Genomic DNA, 19,655 nt, shown 5'->3' with positions numbered 1-19,655 from the left:
CGAGGGCAAGTGGTTTGCTCATGTCATCGGTGTGAACAGAGAGCCCCATGGTGGTGGTGTGGTTATGGTATGGGCAGGCATAAGCTACGGATGACAACAAACACAATTGCATTTTATTTATGGGATTTTGAATGCACAGAGATACCTTGACGACATCCTGAGGCACAATATCATGCCATTCATCACCTCATGTTTCAGCATGATAATGCACGGCCCATGTTGCAAGGATCTGTACACAACTTCTGGAAACTAAAAATGTCCCAGTTCTTCCATGGCCTGCATACCCACCAGACATGCCAACCATTGAGCATGTTTGGGATGCTCTGGATCGACTTGTACGACAGCGTGTTCCAGTTTGTGCCAATATCCAGCAACTCCGCACAGCCATTGAAGAGGAGTGGGACAACATTCCACAGGTCATAATCAACAGCCTGATCAACTCTATGCAAAGGAGATGTATCACAGATTTTCAGGACGTTTAAGCTTTGAGACAGTTGAGACATGGATTTTGTGTGTGCCATTCAGAGGGTGAATGGGCAAGACAAAATATTTAAGTGCCGTTCAATGGGGTATGGTAGTAGGTACCAGGAGCACCGGTTTTAGTATGTCAAGAACTGCAATGCTGTTGGGTTTTTCACGCTCAACAGTTTCCCGTGCATATCACGAATGGTCCACCACTCAAAGGAGATTCAGACAACTTGACAGAATCTTGACAGTGACAAAAGCATTGGAATCAACTTGGGCCAGCATCCCTGTGGAATGCTTTTAATACCTTGTAGAGTCCATGCACTGATGAATTGAGTGCAACACAATATTAGGAAGGTGTTCCTAATGTTTTGTACAGTCAGTGTATCTACTGAGTGACTTTCACCTGATCTAAAAGCACTTTCTCAACACTTATGTTTGTATAGGGGGTGGGGTGAGGACAGTTAGGTGTTACATATTACAATACCTCGAAATTATAAAAATGTTGAATATGAAATGTGTTAAAATATGTGAATCACTGTGTATCCTTTTCTAACATACATCTATCAAGTGACATGAGTTAATGTAGTGTTTATTTTAGTGATGATACACTATTTTACAATAAAAAATATGTTTGCAGAGACATTGTTTAGTCACATGTTCTATTTACTAATCTCTCTCTATAGAGATTTTCATGTCTGATTAAGAGTGTAAATATCATGCGATATCATATTCACATTATTCACTGAAATCCATCATTGATTTCTATGAGCAACCTACCGTATACTGTGAGGTGTAAATGAAAGCTGTATCACTGGAACACATCCAGGCCAACCCCTTTCAGCCAGTCTGTCTCCGCCAAGCCAAGCAGACCCATGCATTTTCCTCATGTAGACATTTGTAAAAAGGTTCAAGATTAAAGGGCAACTCCACCCATTTCCAACCTAATTTTCACTGGTTTGGTGCTGGAGATGATGAATATGAGGTTGAAAAGTGTTTGAAATGCCCTTGAAAAGTGCTGCTTGACTGAGAAATGGAAGCAGTTATGTCTTGGCTTAGGGTCATTCTTACATGACTATTTTACACTTGCATTACTGTCTCTTATATACAGTAATATACAGTTATATTACAAGGCAGACACATTCAGCCAATCCAGATTCTGCAACCCCTTTCTATAATATTTAAAAAATCAACCAAACAAAGAAAGATATATAGCCCCTTGGATAAAACAATAGTCTGAACACCTGACAATTTATTGAAGACATATGACTTTTAATTTTGAGGTGTCATTGTAGACTGCCGACGTTTTGAAGTGAAATGATCTCCTATCCGTCAATGCTGTCTGAGACAAAACGATGAGGGAGAAAGAGAGACGGAGAGAGAGAGAACACAGGTGAGGGCGCAAGCGTTGGCAGACAGTCAAGCCTACAGCTGATGCTATACATTTTCAGCACTATAGACAGTTCCATTCTGCAGTGCGAGCAGACAGAGGGGGTATAAAAAGGTAGGAGCCGCGCTGCTTAGCCTGCAAACTGACACTGTATAGTTTACTGAGGCAATATGAGCCACAGAATGGACTATCATTCGGGTTCTCCGCATAGGGGAGCTCAAGCTGAGTATTGCTGCTATCAACCCAAACTGACCGGATCCCCCTCTGCATCCAGGACCGTTGGCTTTGAGTCGACTACCACATACACGAACAGAGGATATGCGACGACGCTGAAGAGCGAATTCGGATCCGTTCCGAGATCATCGGAGAGCCTTTTCGATTTATCAAACCCATTTACCGAGGTTTTGACAAAAATGAATGAGAAAGAACTGCTCCATGGGCTGAACGACCGTTTCGCCGGATTCATAGAGAAGGTGCGTCATTTGGAGCATGAAAATGAATTGTTTGAGAGGGAAATCGAGGAAATCAAACTAAAGGCACAGTCCCCTGCGTCTCTGGCCCAGGAGCACGAGCCGGAGCTTATGGACCTGAGGAACCTAGTTCATGACATCTCCCTTCAGAAGCGTCAGATCGAGATAGAGCATCAGAACCTGGAGGAAGATTTCCTCATCTTGAGAGACAAGTATGAGCAGGAGGCACGTGACCGCTCGAACGCAGAGAACGGTATCCTTGTGCTGAAAAAGGACGCCAACGATGCATACCTTGCCAAACTTCAGTTGGACAACAAAGCGCAGTCTTTGGTGGACGAGATCCACTTCCTGAAGAACAACCATGAGGACGAGATATCAGAAATGGTGGCCCAGATCCAAGAGGCTCAAGTAACGGTCAAGGCATACAACTTTGGCAAACCTGACATCACAGAGGCTCTCCGGGACATCCGTGTGCAGTTAGAAGGTCACGCCACTTCCGACATTCAGCAGGCCGAGGAGGGCTTCCGTGTCCAGTTCGCAAAGTTAACCAAAGCGGCAGAAAGTAACAGGGAGGCGTTGAAGGCAACCCAACAGGAGATCCAGGAGAATAGAAGGCACCTGCAGGGGAAGACAATTGAACTGGACTGTGGTAAAGGAATGAGAGAGGCCCTGGAAAAACAACTACAAGAGCTGGAGGAGCGTCACTATGCAGAATTGATTCATTACCAGGTAGACTGTGGTTTATTTTGTACCTCTAACAAATGTAAGTAAACATACACATTTTGATGATTCATATTTGTATTCAGGGCTATGTACTAGGTGTAGGCCACAAATATAGGCCCCATGTGAACTGTATCATTATTGGAATATAATTTTCTCATATTGGACCATATGGGTAGAACAATATTTCCCCCCCTAAATATATCCTGGTTTTCATACCAGACAAAGTGGCTGGTTGACCCTATTATTGACTCTTATTGTGTACTTTTCTGTCCAGGACACTATCAGGCAGCTGGAGAATGAGCTGACCAATGCTAAACTAGACATGTCTGGCTACCTGAGAGAGAACCAGGACCTGCTGAATGTCAAAATGGCTTTGGATGTGGAGATTCTCTCTTACAGGTAAGAGACATCAACTCTACCGTATATTTTTAGTGTGTTCCTGGATCTTTTTCTGAGGATAACCGGGGTGTGGACATTTTATTCTAGCCCAGCGCTAACACATCTGATTCAACTCAGTGCTGTGTTACAGCAAAACTGTGCAATAGTGTCATAGCGATGGTGAGAGATTACTACAAAACACAGTCAATAGTGAATAATAAATAAAGACTAATCAAATGAAACAATAGACATTTAATTGAAATAGTTTGATTTCATATTTAACATCAAATGAACATAGACCATTTCACAACACAGAATGACACTTTAATCATGATATGGATATTCAGACATATCCACACACACTGTTCTCACAAGCTGACATGGATGTGTGCAGAATTGATCAGTCTGGCATTTACGAGGCTAACACATTGGGACATATCCATATTATAGTCATGACGGTAATAACACGTCTCTCTGCCTCCCTATAGGAAACTCCTGGAGGGTGAGGAGTCCCATCTGTACACCATCTCTGACACCCACATCTCCATGCCCTGCATCTACCGCCAGTCCCCCGTCTACACCCTGCCTTGCCTGGCCCGGCAGGGAGGGCCCACACGCAGGTCTGAACCCCAGTACAAGTTTGTTGAGGAGATCATCTCTGAGACCACCAGAGACATGGAGATGTCCGAGATTGAGGAGAAAGGCTCCGAGGAGACGGTCGGGGGAGAGGGAGACAAGTTGAGACAGAAGCAGGGAGAAGAGAGTGACAAAGCTGAGAGGAGAAGTGGGGAACAGGTGGATGAGCATAAAGAGAAAGCTAGAGGTAAAGTGGATGTTGAAGTGGACGCCCCGGAGGAAGAGGGTGAACAGGAGGAAGAGTCTAAGAGACAGCAGATGGTCACATCAGCAGAGGTCGAGGTAAATGGAGATGGAGTTAGCCCTAGTGAGGGAGAAAATGGAGAGGAGGGAGATGATGAAAGAGAGGAGGAAAAGGGGGGTGAGCCAGATGCAATCAAAAAGACAGAGGACATTGACAGAGGTGAAAATACACAAAGTGAAGTCAAATCAGCTGAGGCCACCAGTGAGGGAGAGAAGGAAAAACTGGACACAACAGAGAAGCTAGACAGCGAGATAAACGAGACATTAGAAAAAGATGACACCCCAAAACAAGGCAAATCCCAACTAGAGGTTCCCATGAATGGTGACATCTCAACAGAACCCAAAACGTCAGAGTCAGAGGATAGCAAAACAGGAAGTTCAATAAAGGGTGAACCACAGGTCCCCACAGAGGACATCTCCAAAGAACCCAAAAAGGTGTCAGAGGAGAGAAAAATAGAAAGCCCTTTACAAGAGAAAAAAGAGGTAGATCTGAAAGAGGAGAGTGCCCCAACAGAGCAACAACAAGATAGCCCAAAAGAAAGTCCCATCAAAGAGGGGAAAAAGGTAGATCTGACAGACCAGAGTGCCCCAACACTGGAGCAGAAACCTGATCAGAAGGAGCACAGAGAGTCAGACCAACCTCAAGAGGCAGAGAGTGCTGTGACAACACAAGAAGAGGATCTCCCTGAGCCCACAGAGAAGGACATGGAATCCCCTGATAACACTGCAGAGCTCAACACCAGTTCAACCAAGGAGACAGTGGAGCAGGTGAAGTCACCTGATGATTCTGGTGTAAAAACGACACAAGATGAGAGAACAGTAGGAGGTAAAATGCCAGACAGAATTCTCAGCACAACAAGTGAGTGTAAGGAAGACCTTGTGCAAAAGATTCCTAAAAAGGAGGTGGGTCCGACAGAGCAAAAAGTGAGCAGCAAGGATGATAGTGTAAAAATTGTTGGCAGTGAAAAGGTCACAAAAGATGTCTCAATGGGTGAGGAAAAAAGGAAAGAATCTGAGACATCCCCCAAACCCGACCCAACTGTCACCCCTAAAGAAGAAACTTCCATTAAACCAGAACCAGCAGTCACTGCAAAAGAAGAAACATCCCCAAAACCAGAACTAGCAGTCACCACTAAAGAAGAAACTTCCCCAAAACCAGAAATAGCAGTCACCACTAAAGAAGAAACGTCCCCAAAACCAGAACTAGCAGTCACGGCTAAATTAGAAACTTCCCCAAAACCAGAACTAGCATTCACCACTAAAGAAGAAACGTCCCAAAAACCAGAACCAGGAGTCATCCCAAAGGTAGATACTTCCCCAAAACCAATCTCAACCATCACCCCTAAAGAAGAAACGTCCCCAAAACCAGAATCAGCAGTCACCCCTAAAGATGACACATCCCCTAAACTGGACCCCACTGTCACTCCTAAAGAAGAAACAACACCGCATCCAGAGCCAACTGTCACCCCTAAAGAGGAGACATCTCCTAAACCATACCCCACTGTCACCCCTAAAGAGGAAACACCCCCAAAACCATTCCTGACAGTCGCCACTAAAGAGGAGACATTCCCTAAACCAGAACTATCAGCCACCGCTAAATTAGAAACTTCCCCAAAACCAGATCTAGCAGTCACCCCTAAAGAACAAACTTCCCCAGAGCCAGAACCAGCAGTCACCCCTAAAGAAGAAACGTCCCAAAAACCAGAACCAGGAGTCATCCCAAAAGTAGAAACTTCACCCAAACCAGAACTAGCAGTTACCCCTAAAGTAGAAACGTCCCCAAAACAAAGCTCAACCATCACCCCTAAAAAAGAAACGTCCCCAAAACCAGAACCAGCAGTCGCCCCTAAAGATGACACATTCCCTAAACCGGACCCCACTGTCACTCCTAAAGAAGAAACAACCCCGCATCCAGAGCCAACTGTCACCCCTAAAGAGGAGACATCCCCAAAACCATTCCCGACAGTCGCACCTAAAGAGGAGACATTCCCTAAACCAGAACTATCAGTCACCGCTAAATTAGAAACTTCCCCAAAACCAGATCTAGCAGTCACCACTAAAGAACAAACTTCCCCAAAAGCAGACTCAACCATCACCTTTAAAGAAGAAATTTCCCCAAATCCAGAACCAACAATCACCCCTAAAGAAGAAAATTCCCCAAAACCAGAACTAGCAGTCACCCCTAAAAATATAACATTCCTTAACCCTGAGCCCAGTGTCACTCCTAAAGAAGAAACAACCTCTCAACCAGGGCCAACTGTCACTCCTAAAGAGGAGACACCCCCTAAACCGTACCCCACTATCAACCCTAAAGAAGAAACTTCCATTAAACCAGAACCAGCAGTCACCCCTAAAGAAGAAGCTTCCCCAAAATCAGATTTAACCATCACCCCTAAAGAAGAAACTTCCCCAAAACCAGATCTAGCAGTCACCCCTAAAGTAGAAACTTCACCAAAACCCGAACTAGCAGTCACGGCTAAAGTAGAAACTTCCCCAAAACCAGTACTAGCAGTCACACCTAAAGATGAAATTTCCCCAAAACCAGAACCAGCAGTCACCCCTAAAAATGAAACATTCACTAACCCAGACCCCACTGTCACTCCTAAAGAAGAAACTTCCCCAAAACCAGAACCAGCAGTCACCCCTAAAGTAGAAACTTCCCCAAAACCAGAACCAGCAGTCACCGCTAAAGTAGAAACTTCTCCAAAGCCAGCAGTCACCACTAATGTAGAAATTTCCCTAAAACCAGAGCACACTGTCACTCCTAAAGAAGAAACAACCCCGCAACCAGAGCCAACTGTCACTCCTAAAGAGGAGACTTCCCCTAAACCGTACCCCACTGTATCCACTAAAGAAGAAACATCCCCGCAACAGGAACCAACAGTCACCCCTAAAGAGGAGACATCCCCTAAACCATATCCCACTGTCACCACTAAAGAAGAAACATCCCCTAAACCGTTCCCCACTATTGCCCCTAAAGAGGAGACATCCCCTAAACCAGAACGAGCAGTCACCACTAAAGTAGAAACTTCCCCAAAACCAGAACTAGCAGTCACAACCAGAGAAGAAACTTCCCCAAAGCCAGAACCAGCAGTCACCGCTAAAGAAGAAACTTCCACAAAATCATCTCTAGCAGTCACCATTAAAGAACAAACTTCCCCAAAAGCAGACTCAACCATCACCTTTAAAGAAGAAACATCCCCAAATCCAGAACCAACCATCACCCCTAAAAAAGAAACGTCCCAAATACCAGAACCAGCAGTCGCCCCTAAAGATGACACATTCCCTAAACCGGACCCCACTGTCAACCCTAAAGAAGAAACTTCCATTAAACCAGAACCAGCAGTCACCCCTAAAGAAGAAGCTTCCCCAAAACCAGATTCAACCATCACCCCTAAAGAAGAAACTTCCCCAAAACCAGATCTAGCAGTCACCCCTAAAGTAGAAACTTCCCCAAAACCAGAACCAGCAGTCACCGCTAAAGTAGAAACTTCTCCAAAGCCAGCAGTCACCACTAATGTAGAAATTTCCCTAAAACCAGAGCACACTGTCACTCCTAAAGAAGAAACAACCCCGCAACCAGAGCCAACTGTCACTCCTAAAGAGGAGACTTACCCTAAACCGTACCCCACTGTCACCGCTAAAGAAGAAACATCCCCGCAACAGGAACCAACAGTCACCCCTAAAGAGGAGACATCCCCTAAACCATATCCCACTGTCACCACTAAAGAAGAAACATCCCCTAAACCGTTCCACACTATTGCCCCTAAAGAGGAGACATCCCCTAAACCGCATCCCACTGTCACCACTAAAGAAGAAACATCCCCAAAACCGTTCCCCACTGTTGCCCCTAAAGAGGAGACATCTCCTAAACCAGAACGAGCAGTCACCACTAAAGTAGAAACTTCCCCAAAACCAGAACTAGCAGTCACAACCAGAGAAGAAACTTCCCCAAAGCCAGAACCAGCAGTCACCGCTAAAGAAGAAACTTCCACAAAATCATCTCTAGCAGTCACCGCTAAAGTAGAAACTTCCCCAAAAACAGTAATAGCAGTCACACATATAGAAGAAAGTTCCCCAAAACTAGAACCAGCAGTCACCCCTAAAGAAGAAACTTCCCCAAAACCAGAACCAGCAGTCACCCCTAAAGTAGAAACTTTCCCAAAACCAGACCCAACCATCACCCCTAAAGAGGAAATATCCCCTAAACCAGACTCAACTCTCACCCCAGAATTAACGAACACCCCTAAACCATACTCAACCCTCACCCCAGAATCAACAACCACCCCTAAACCAGACTCAACCCTCACCCCAGAAACAACGACCACCCCTACAGAAGAGAGTGAAATGATGGGCAGTGGTGACAAAGCTAAGACAATCACACCACCAGAGAAACAGATGCCTGCAGTTGCAGAGAGCAAGGACTCACACAGGGGGGCACCAGAAAGCAACACAATTCAAGAGAAACCAGAGGAAAGTATGGACAAAGAGCCTGAGAAGGTTACAGATCCCAAAGATGGACCCACAAATACAGTTAGCGTGAAGACCAAGGCCTCTGAGTTAAAACCTGAACATGTTGAGATATCTATTACAAAGATATCACCAGTGAAAGAACAGGATGTATCAGCCGTGGGTTTGAAAGATCAGACAGTTGATGAGAAGATAACAGAACAGGTGCAATTTTAAATAGACTAGAACAGCTTTACAGGAGGTGCATGGTTAGTGCAAGCCTATAAAGCAATATGAGAACTGCTCCGCCTTAAAATACTAACTGACACTTAACATGTAAAGTATCATGGTTATCAATTATCACCAGGGCCGCAACTTTCACTGGGGATGGGGACGGGACATGTCACCCCCCCCCCCCCCCCCCCCCGCCCCTGATTATGAGGCACAATTAATGAACTCCTGCAAGAGAGATGTACTGTAATATTGAATGTAACAAATCAAAAGCTGTATTTTGCTGTATCTATTTACTTCTCATTAATGGATGATAGTGTGCATAGGGATGATAATGAGAATGGTTGATAATGTGATTTGATCATGCCTGAATGTGCTGAGCAATAAATGCTATTTGAAGAGCACTTCTGTTTCCAGCTATTCTTACATACTGTGCTGTATTTCACCTGATAAGATGGCATCACATATATAATTTCTCATAATTTCTCCCATATGTAGAAGCAGGTGAATTCCAACAGCACTAGGCTGAATTCAAAATAAATCTCCCCTTTGCCCGCATCCTATTTCCCCAAAGCATGGTAGAAACTCACGGTTGAACACTTTATATTGAACAAAAATATAACTACAACATAATAAGTTACAGTTCATATAAGGAAATCAATCAAATAACTTCTATGCTCGCTTAGAGGCAAATAACACTGAAACATGCATGAGAGCATCAGTTGTTCCGGACCTTGACCTTAAAACAGGTCAATATTCACAAGGCCGCAGGGCCAGATGGATTACCAGGACGTGTACTCCGAGCATGCGCTGACCAACTGGCAAGTGTCTTCACTGACATTTTCAACCTCTCCCTGTCTGAGTCTGTAATACCAACATGTTTCAAGCAGACCACCATTGCTCCTGTTTCCAAGAACACTAAGGTAACCTGCCTAAATGACTACCGACCCGTAGCACTCACGTCTGTAGCCATGAAATGCTTTGAAAGTCTGGTCATGGCTCACATTAACATCATTATCCCAGAAACCCTGGACCCATTCCAATTTGCATACCTCCCTCTGCAACATGATCCTGGACTTCCTGAAGGGTAAGGGTAACTTCAAGTTCCTTGGCTTCCACATCACCAACAAACTAACATGGCCCAAGGACACCAAGAAAGTCATGAAGAGGGTATGACAAAACCTATTCCCCCTCAGGAGACTGAAAAGATTTGGCATGGATCCTCAGATCCTCAAAAGGTTTTACAGCTGCAACATCGAGACCATCCTGACGGGTTGCATCACTGCCTGGTATGGCAACTGCTCGGCCTCCGACCGCATGGCACTACAGAGGGTAGTGCATACGGCCCAGTACATCACTGGGGCCAAGCTTTTTGCCAACCAGGACCTCTATACCAGGCGGTGTCAGAGAAACGGCCAAAATATTGTCAGACTCCATCCACCCTAGTCATAGACTGTTCTCTCTGCTAGCGCACGGCAAGTGGTACCGGAGCAACAAGTCTAGGTCCAAGAGGCTTCTAAACAGCTTCTACCCCCAAGCTTGAACATCTAATCAAATGGCTAGTCAGACTATTTGCATTGACACCCCCCCCTCCCTATGCTGCTGCTACTTTCTACTATTATCTAAGTTTAGTCACTTTAAAACTCTACCTACATGTACATATTACCTCAATTACCTCGACACCGGTGCCCCCGCAAATTGACTCTGTACCGGAACCCGCTGTATATAGCCCCGCTATTGTTTTTTACTGCTGCTCTTTAATTATTTGTTACTCTTACTTTTTTTTAGGTATTTTCTTAAAACTGCATTGTTGGTTAAGGGCTCGTAAGTAAGTATTTCACTGTAAGGTCTACACATAGTCTGCGGTTGTGAGGCCAGTTGGACGTACTGCCAAATTCCAATAACTTTGGAGACGGATTATGGTAGAGAAATTCATATAAAATTATCTGGCAACAGCTCTGGTGGACATTCCTGTAGTCAACATGCCAATTGCACGCTCCTTCAAAACTTGAGACATCTGTGGCATTGTGCTGTGTCACAAAACTGCACATTTTATAGTGCCCTTTTATTGGCCCATTTCTTGGCTCATTTAATTTAGGTGAACTTGTTGGCAACAAACTTTTGTTTGCATCCCTGCATCCATAATTGGGGAATTGACAGAGGAAGACAGAGGAAACTCTGGTTTAACTTCTAGGGGAAGGGAGAGGACTTTTCAAAACTGTTTTGAAAAGTCCCCCCCTACCCCTAGAAGTTAAACTAGAGTTGTTGTTTCACAACACAGCAAGGACAGCAAGCTTCCTCTGTCTTACTATGTCAATTCCCCAATTATGGATGCAGGGATGCAAACAAAAGTTCCTTGCCAACAAGTTCACATAAATTAAATGAGCAGCAGGGTAGCCTAGTGGTTAGAGCGTTGGACTAGTAACCGGAAGGTAACCGGAAGGTTGCAAGTTCAAACCCCCCGAGCTGACAAATCTGCCGTTCTGCCCCTGAACAGGCAGTTAACTGTTAACTGTTCCTAGGCTGTCATTGAAAATAAGAATTTGTTCTTAACTGACTTGCCTAGTAAAATTAAAATAGAACACAGCAAGTTGTGAGATAGTTAAAGGGAAACAGTGTGACTGAATTGCAAACTAAAACCATACTCTATTGTCTTAACCCAGCCAAAGATGGGTTGAGATAGTTTAAGGGAAATGCTGCAATGTTAGCTGTATTGTAATGGTGCCAATCTTTCTCATTCCAGAGATTCTGGGTTCGCGCCGAGGCTCTGTCGTAATCGGACGCGACCGGGAGGTCCGTGGGGCGACGCACAATTGGCCTAGCGTCGTCCGGGTTAAGGAGGGTTTGGCCGGTAGGGAAATCCTTGTCTCATCGCGCACCAGCAACTCCTGTGGCGGGCCGGGCGCAGTGTGCGCTAACCAAGGTTGCCAGATGCACAGTGTTTCCTCCGACACATTGGTGCGGCTGGCTTCCGGGTTGGACGGCGCTGTGTTAAGAAGCAGTGCGGCTTGGTTGGGTTGTGTATTGGAGGACGCATGACTTTCAACCTTCGTCTCTCCCGAGCCCGTACAGGAGTTGTAGCGATGAGAAAAGATAGTAGCCACTAAACAATTGGATACTACGAAATTGGGGAGAAAAAGGGGTTAAAAAAGAATAACAAATAAAATGTATAAATTGACCAATTTGGCACATTTGGGCAAACACCTGGAAGAAATTAAACAGCATATTGCGTAGTGATGTAGTTCTTTACTGGATCAGTAAACTTTGCACACACTGCCCTCATCTTGTGGACAACATCTAAATTACACCTAGAATCATACATCACTGTCTGGCCTTTCTATTGCATTGCAAAGATGATGTAACAAGAAAAATAGAAAACACATGTTTTTTTGTTTGTATTATCTTCTACCAGATCTAATGTGTTATATTCTCCTACATTCAAAGTGTTTCCTTTGAAATAATAACAAGAATATGCATATCCTTGCTTCAAGTCCTGAGCTACAAGCAGTTAGATTTGGATATTTTAGGCGGACAAGGGTCAGATCTTGAACTGGACTTTCTGCCTAGTTTGATTGAACAGTGTTGCTCATACTCAACCCCAATGTTATGCGACCAGGGGGCAATGCATGGCACTTCTTGTCACTTCTACTCCTGCTCCCCCTCTCTAGCACTCTTTGTAGCCAGTTTACTTATTATTACGCACACCTGCCACCATCGTTATGCGCACCTGCACCTCATGAGACTCACCTGGACTCCATCACTTCTTTGATTACCTACCTTATGTCTGTAATTCCCTTTGGTTCGTTCCCCAAGCAGTATTAGTTATGTTTCTATTTCTAGATGCTACTCTTGTTTTATATTGTTCCATTTATTATTTATTTTACACCCTGTACTTGCTTGCAGTCTCCCAGTGTCTGCGTTACAGAATACTGCCACAACAAATGGAAGCAAAAGTGATTTTACATTTTTTTGTAATAATTTTTTGCTGGTAATGTCAGGTCCAAGGGCCACTGCCGAAGCTACCGGGGATACCTTAGACAGTCCGTCAGGCTCCCGCGCCTCAGCCGATTCGACTGTTTCCCATGCCTCAGCCGGCTCGACTTGGTCCCGCGCTTCAGCTGGCTCTTCAGGTTCCCGTGCCTCATCAGAGGTGACCGGCCTGCTCCTGGTACTCGGGACCGTTCCTCTGGTCGGCGTCCTGCTTCTTGAGCCCCGCTTCAGGGAGGGGGTACTGTCACGTCACCTCCCCCTTCCCCTCTCCTCATTGTCGGCAGTTTACTTATTATTATGGACACCTGCCACCATCGTAAGGCGCACCCCATCTCATGAGACTCACCTGGACTCCATCACTTCTGATTACCTCCCCTTTATCTGTCATTCCCTTTGGTTGTGTCCCCAGACAGTATTAGTTATCTTCCTCATGTCCAGATGCTAAACTCTTGTTTTGTATTATTCTATTTGTTATTACATTCACCCCTTGTACTTGCTTCCTAACTCCCAGTGTCTGTGTTACACATCTAGTATTTGTATGTATTATTTGACCCTCTTTACTGCATACAGTGAGCTTCAAACAGTGGTTCCCTATGGCTGACACATTGGAAACTCCACTGTTACATCATGGGGTGGTGTTTGGAAAACACATTGGGAGGAAAGTGTTCTTATGAAACATCTACATAAGGAGTGGTCGATATCTTGTCCCTCACCCTAAAATAATAGTTCAAAACAAACACACATGGAGACCATCAATCAAATGTATTTATAAAGCCATTCTTACATCAGCTGATGTCACAATGTCACGGTGAGTGAATGAGGACCCAAAAGCGAATTAACGACCAGAAAGACACAACATGACAATACATGACACACAAAGTGCTGCACAGAAACCCAGCCTAAAACCCCAAACAGCAAGCAATGCAGGTGTAGAAGCACGGTGGCTAGGACAAACTCCCTAGAAAGGCCAGAACCTAGGAAGAAACCTAGAGATGAACCAGGCTATGAGGGGTGTCCAGTCCTCTTCTGGCTGTGCTGGGTGGAAATGATAACAGAACATGGCCAAGATGTTCATAGATGACCAGCAGGGTCAAATAATAATAATCACAGTGGTTGTCGAGGGTGCAACAGGTCAGCACCTCAGGAGTAAATGTCAGTTGGCTTTTCATAGCCGATCATTCAGAGTATCTCTGTCGCTCCTGCTGTCTCTAGAGAGTTGAAATCAGCAGGTCTGGGACAGGTAGCATGTCCGGTGAACAGGTCAGTATTCCATCGCCGCAGGCAGAACAGTTGAATCTGGAGCAGCAGTGGAGAGCAAGGAGTCATCAGGCCAGGTAGTCCTGAGGCATGGTCTTAAGGAGAGCACACTTAAATTCACACAGGACACCGGATATCCATCCTGCCCTGACCATTTAGAATCCCACCGTACCTTCTCCGCTGTGCAATCCGGCTTCCGAGCCGGTAATGGGTGCACCTCAGCCACGCTCAAGGTATTACACGATATCATAACTGCCATCGATAAAAGACAGTACTGTGCAGCCGTCTTCATCGACCTGGCCAAGGCTTTCGACTCTGTCAATCACCGTATTCCTTTCGGCAGACTCAATAGCCTTAGTTTTTCTGACGACTGCCTCGCCTAGTTCACCAACTACTTTGCAGACAGAGTTCAGTGTGTCAAATCGGGGGGCATGTTGTCCGGACCTCTGGCAGTCTCCATGAGGGTACCACAGGGTTCAATTCTCTTTTCTTTTCTCTTTTCTTTTCTCTGTATATATCAATGATGTCGCTCTTGCTGCGGGCAATTCCCTGACCCACCTCTACGCAGACGACACCATTCTGTATACTTCTGGCCCTTCCTTGGACATTGTGCTAACTAACCTCCAAACGAGCTTCCATGCCATACAACACTCCTTCCGTGGCCTCCAACTGCTCTTAAACGCTAGTAAAACCAAATGCATGCTTTTCAACCGTTCGCTGCCTGCACCCGCCCGCCCGACTAGCATCACCACCTTGGATGGTTCTGACCTAGAATATGTGGACAACTATAAATACCTAGGTGTCTGGCTAGACCGTAAACTCTCCTTACAGACTCATATTAAACATCTCCAATCCAAAATCAAATCTAGAATCGGCTTTCTATTTCGCAACAAAGCCTACTTCACTCACGCCGCCAAACTTACCCTATTAAAACTGACTATCCTACCGATCCTCGACTTCGGCGATGTCACCTACAAAATAGCTTCCAACACTCTACTCAGCAAACTGGATGCAGTCTATCATAGTGCCATCCATTTTGTTACCACATCACCTTATACCACCCACCACTGCGACCTGTTGCTCTAATCGGCTGGCCCTCGCTACATATTCATCGCCAGACCCACTGGCTCCAGGTCATCTATAAGTCTATGCTAGGTAAAGCTTCGCCTTATCTCAGTTCACTGGTCACGATAACAACACCCACACGTAGCACACGTTCCAGCAGGTATATCTCACTGATCATCCCCAAAGCCAACATCTCATTTGGACGCCTTTCCTTCCAGTTCTCTGCTGCCAGTGACTGGAACGAATTGCAAAAATCGCTGAATTTGGAGACTTTTATTTCCCTCACCAACTTTAATAAACATCAACTATCTAAGCAGCTAACCGATCACTGCAGCTGTACATAGTCCATCTGTAAACCTCCTCATAACCTCCTCATGCCTTTTGCACACACTGTGTATAGACTTTCTTTTCTCTACTGTGTCATTGACTTGTTTGTGTTATTGGCTTGTTTATTGTTTCCTCCATGTGTAACTCTGTTGTTGTCTGTGTCACACTGCTTTGCTTTATCTTGGCCAGGTCGCAGTTGCAAATGAGAACTTGTTCTCAACTAGCCTACCTGGTTAAATAAAGGTGAAATTAAAATATTTAATAAAATAAAATATAAGACAGGAGAAATCCTCTAGATAAAACAGACTGACACTAGCCCCCCCTACACATAAACTACTGCAGCATAAATACTGGAGGCTGAGACAGGAGGGGTCGGGAGACACTGTGGCCCCGTCCGACGATACCACCGGACAGGGCCAAACAGGCAGGATATAACCCCACCCACTTTGCCAAAACACAGCCCCCACACCACTAGAGGGATATCTTCAACCATCAACTTACCATCCTCAGAAAAGGCTGAGAATAGCCCACAAAGATCTCCACCACGTCACAACCCAAGGTAGGGCGCCAACCCGGACAGGAAGATCACGTCAGTGACTCAACCCACTCAAGTGACACACCCCTCCTAGGGACGGCATGGAAGAGCACCAGCAAGCCAGTGACTCAGCCCCTGTAATAGGGTTAGAGGCAGAGAATCCCAGTGGAAAGAGGGGAACCGGTCAGGCAGACAAAGCAAGGGCGGCTCAATCATAGGACCTACTGAAGAGATGAGTCTTCAATAAAGACTTACACTCTTACTGACAGTTGTGGCCGCTTTGCCTGATGTATTGTTGTCTCTAACTTCTTGCCCTTTGTGCTGTTGTCTGTGCCCAATAATGTTTGTACCATGTTTTGTGCTGCTACCATGTTGTGTTGCTACCATGTTGTGTTGCTACCATGCTGTGTTGTCATGTGTTGCTGCCTTCCAATGTTGTTTTCTTAGGTCTCTCTTTATGCAGTGTTGTGTTGTCTCTCTTGTCGTGATGTGTATTTTGTCTTACATTAAAAATATATATATGTAAAACTGAATCCCTGCCCCAGTCCCCGCAGGAGGCCTTTTGCATTTTGATAGGCCGTCATTGAATTTGTTCTTAACTGACTTACCTAAAGGTTAAATAAAGGTTAAATAAAATAAAAATTCACCCACGAAGCATCGTTACCCATCGCTCCACAAAAGCCGCAGCCCTTGCAGAGCAAGGAACTTCAGGTCTCAGAGCGAGTGACATCACCGATTGAAACGCTCTTAGTGCGCACCACTGCTAACTAGCTAGCCATTTCACATCAGTTACACTCACCACCCTTTTGACCTTCTCCTTTTCCGCAGCAACCAGTGATCCGGGTCAACAGCATCAACGTAACAGTTTAACTTTAGTCCGTCCCCTCGCCGGGCTCGAACCAGGGACCCTCTGCAAACATAGACAACTGACACCCACGAAGCATCGTTACCCTTCGCTCCACAAAAGCCACTGCCCTTGCAGAGCAAGGGGAACAACTACTTCAGGTCTCAGAGCGAGTGACGTCACCGATTGAAACGCTATTAGCGCGCATCACCACTAACTAGCTAGCCATTTCACATCGGTTACACTGGTTGCTAGTGAACAAGCACAACTGATGGCAAATCTGGCCAAACTGATCAATGCCAGCAAAACCATTGAAATTGGTATGTAATGATAAAAACTTTTAATGTTACTATATTATTTGTAACATATTTCATTGTGCCAATCTTTTCAACATTCACTAATTCTGAATGAACTGCCCTCATTATAATATCAGAAGAGACTAATATTAATATTTTCCTCTCTCCAGGGATGTACACAGGGTACAACACCCTGAACATGGTGTTGGTTGTACCAGAGAGTGGTCAAGTGGTAGCATGTAAAATAGACGACGAATACGTGAACATTGCTAAACCTTTCTTTAAAGAGGTCAGATCAACATGCCGCTAATCATTCAGCTAGTTTACTTGCTCCAATATTCCTCTAGACAGGAATTAGATCTGTTTGTCCAGTATTCAACCCCAATGCAACATCTAAACCCATTCAACCCGTTGGAATTCAGAAACATTGATTGTCTCCCCAAAAGCTTCAATATAGCATATTCTGTATCTAACATCTGTCAGTCAGACTTCACAAAATGCTGTGGGTGGAGTAGTGAGGCTGTCTGCTCAGAAGAATGTGTCAACGAAAGGTGCAAAGCCTAGCACTACAATGAACTTAATGCCCCCCTCCAAACCCCAACAGTAGAAATACTACTGGACACAACACAGGTCAACAGTTGTGACAGAAAATGGTTGGTATCGTCTGCTTCAAACCATCTAAACTCGGAATCAAATCAAAATGTAACTTAAAGCACATTGAAAATCCTCAATGGACAGCCCAGTTCGACCTGTGCCTGCGCTCTGGAGGTGCCTGGCTAGAGTGGGCATTCAGCCTGGAAGAGTGGCGTCAAGGCTACGCACCAGATCTTCAGTGCTCCCCCAAAGCTCGGTTCATCCTGTGCCTCCTCCACGGACCAGGCCTCCAGTAGGTCTCCCCAGCCTCGTCAGTCCGGAGCCCGTAACGAGGGTTCCCAGTCCCAGTCTGATTATTGCACAAGTGAGTCCATAGGTTAATCAGCAAGCATGGTGGAAATGCATTAGTGTGCCATGCTCATTGGCAGAAGTTAATAGGTGAAGGACATTCCACCCGCTTGCTAATGGTAAAGAGGAAGAGAGACGTGAGGCTATCCTGATGAGGTGTCAATAAATACACTAACATACAAATACCTGCTATGCTGACTAGTGAGATAGGAAGCAAGCAATGTGAATTATAGAGTTGGTCCATTCAAACCAGCCTTACCGACTGAACTTTCCTAAATACATTTAAAGTACAGCAGTTGTCCCCAACCGGTCGATCTCTAAGGCATTCCTAGTCGATCACCAAACAATTCTGTAAAAAACCAAACGATAAAGACTTCGGTTCTTTTTTTAAATGTATTTTTTTGCTGTTGGGGGTAGGTGCACTTGATTCAGCATCCCTAGCACCGGGAAGGCAAAGTGTTCACATTTTTTTACCATTTCATGTGTCTGAATGTAGAACTCCACCTACCCGGCAGGCCCAGAGAGCAACCGGTGGCCAATCATATAGCTCAGGTAACTGTGTCTGCACAGTTTCCTGGAGCCACAGACTGTAATCAGTAGAGTTGTGTTGGTAAAATCACTGGTTATAGAGCAAACAACACAATTATCACAACAGAAAATAAAGCCATATTACAACCGATGTGTTGTGATAATTGCGTTGTTTGCACTATAACCTGTTAGTTCATAAGCCTTGAGACCTGCCAGCCTTACACCTGGCAACTTGGTCAGCGGGCACTGCGCCCGGCCCGCCACAGGAGTCGCTAGTGCGCGATGAGACAAGGATATCCCTGCCGGGGCAAACCCTCCCTAACCCGGACGACACTTGGTCAGTTCGATCCAGCACCACTTCAACTGAAACAATTCAACATCATCAAATCACATTGCTTAGTCTAATACAGTGACAACTAAAAGATACCAAAAATGATTTAGTCCAATCAATATAAGCTAAATATATATATATGTGTGTGTGTGTGTGTGTGTGTGTGTGTGTGTGTGTGTGTGTGTGTGTGTGTGTGTGTGTGTGTGTGTGTGTGTGTGTGTGTGTGTGTGTGTGTGTATGCAAGTTGAAAACAAATGTTGACTCAATCTACCTGTAGAGAAACGTCAATGACATCCTCTCTTTCATGTTGACAAACGGACTATGACTCTGTCGTACAGTGCACACTTGTATTTTTTGTAATAACCTTCTAACCCGAAGTCCAGGGCGCTATAGACTGTGCCGCAAAAGCATGCTCCAGCGGCATTGTCGATATCCCCGCTGAAAAACCCAGGGACGTCACACTAGTTAACATTAGCCTTCTACATCTAGCTACAACAATGCACAACAATGTATGAATTTATGGGTAGATCAGAATCAGCGTTATAATCATTGACC

The 19,655-nt window shown here is 45.1% G+C and overlaps 1 protein-coding gene across 1 annotated transcript; it reads left to right on the top strand.

Moving 5' to 3' along the window:
- The first annotated feature begins 2,188 nt into the window (after window positions 1-2,188).
- On the top strand, window positions 2,189-10,161 carry LOC110532773 (neurofilament medium polypeptide-like). The gene is made up of 4 exons (XM_036989946.1): window positions 2,189-3,054; window positions 3,323-3,447; window positions 3,915-7,326; window positions 10,072-10,161. The coding sequence occupies exons 1-4, from the start codon at window positions 2,269-2,271 to the stop codon at window positions 10,159-10,161; spliced, it is 4,413 nt and encodes a 1,470-aa protein (XP_036845841.1). The 5' UTR covers window positions 2,189-2,268.
- The last annotated feature ends 9,494 nt before the right edge of the window (window positions 10,162-19,655 follow it).

The sequence above is a fragment of the Oncorhynchus mykiss genome, chromosome 1 (genome assembly GCF_013265735.2).
Source record: "Oncorhynchus mykiss isolate Arlee chromosome 1, USDA_OmykA_1.1, whole genome shotgun sequence".
Lineage (NCBI taxonomy): Eukaryota > Metazoa > Chordata > Actinopteri > Salmoniformes > Salmonidae > Oncorhynchus > Oncorhynchus mykiss.
The sequence above is the reverse complement of the archived record's forward strand: the minus strand, read 5'-3'. Positions and strand labels throughout refer to the sequence as shown.

Coding starts and splice junctions, on each gene's coding strand:
- LOC110532773 (XM_036989946.1), top strand. CDS start 2,269: ATGAATGAGAAAGAACTGCTCCATGGGCTGAACGACCGTTTCGCCGGA. Junction 3,448..3,914: donor GTGGAGATTCTCTCTTACAG/GTAAGAGACATC, acceptor GCCTCCCTATAG/GAAACTCCTGGAGGGTGAGG. Junction 7,327..10,071: donor AACGAGCAGTCACCACTAAA/GTAGAAACTTCC, acceptor GACTTCCTGAAG/GGTAAGGGTAACTTCAAGTT.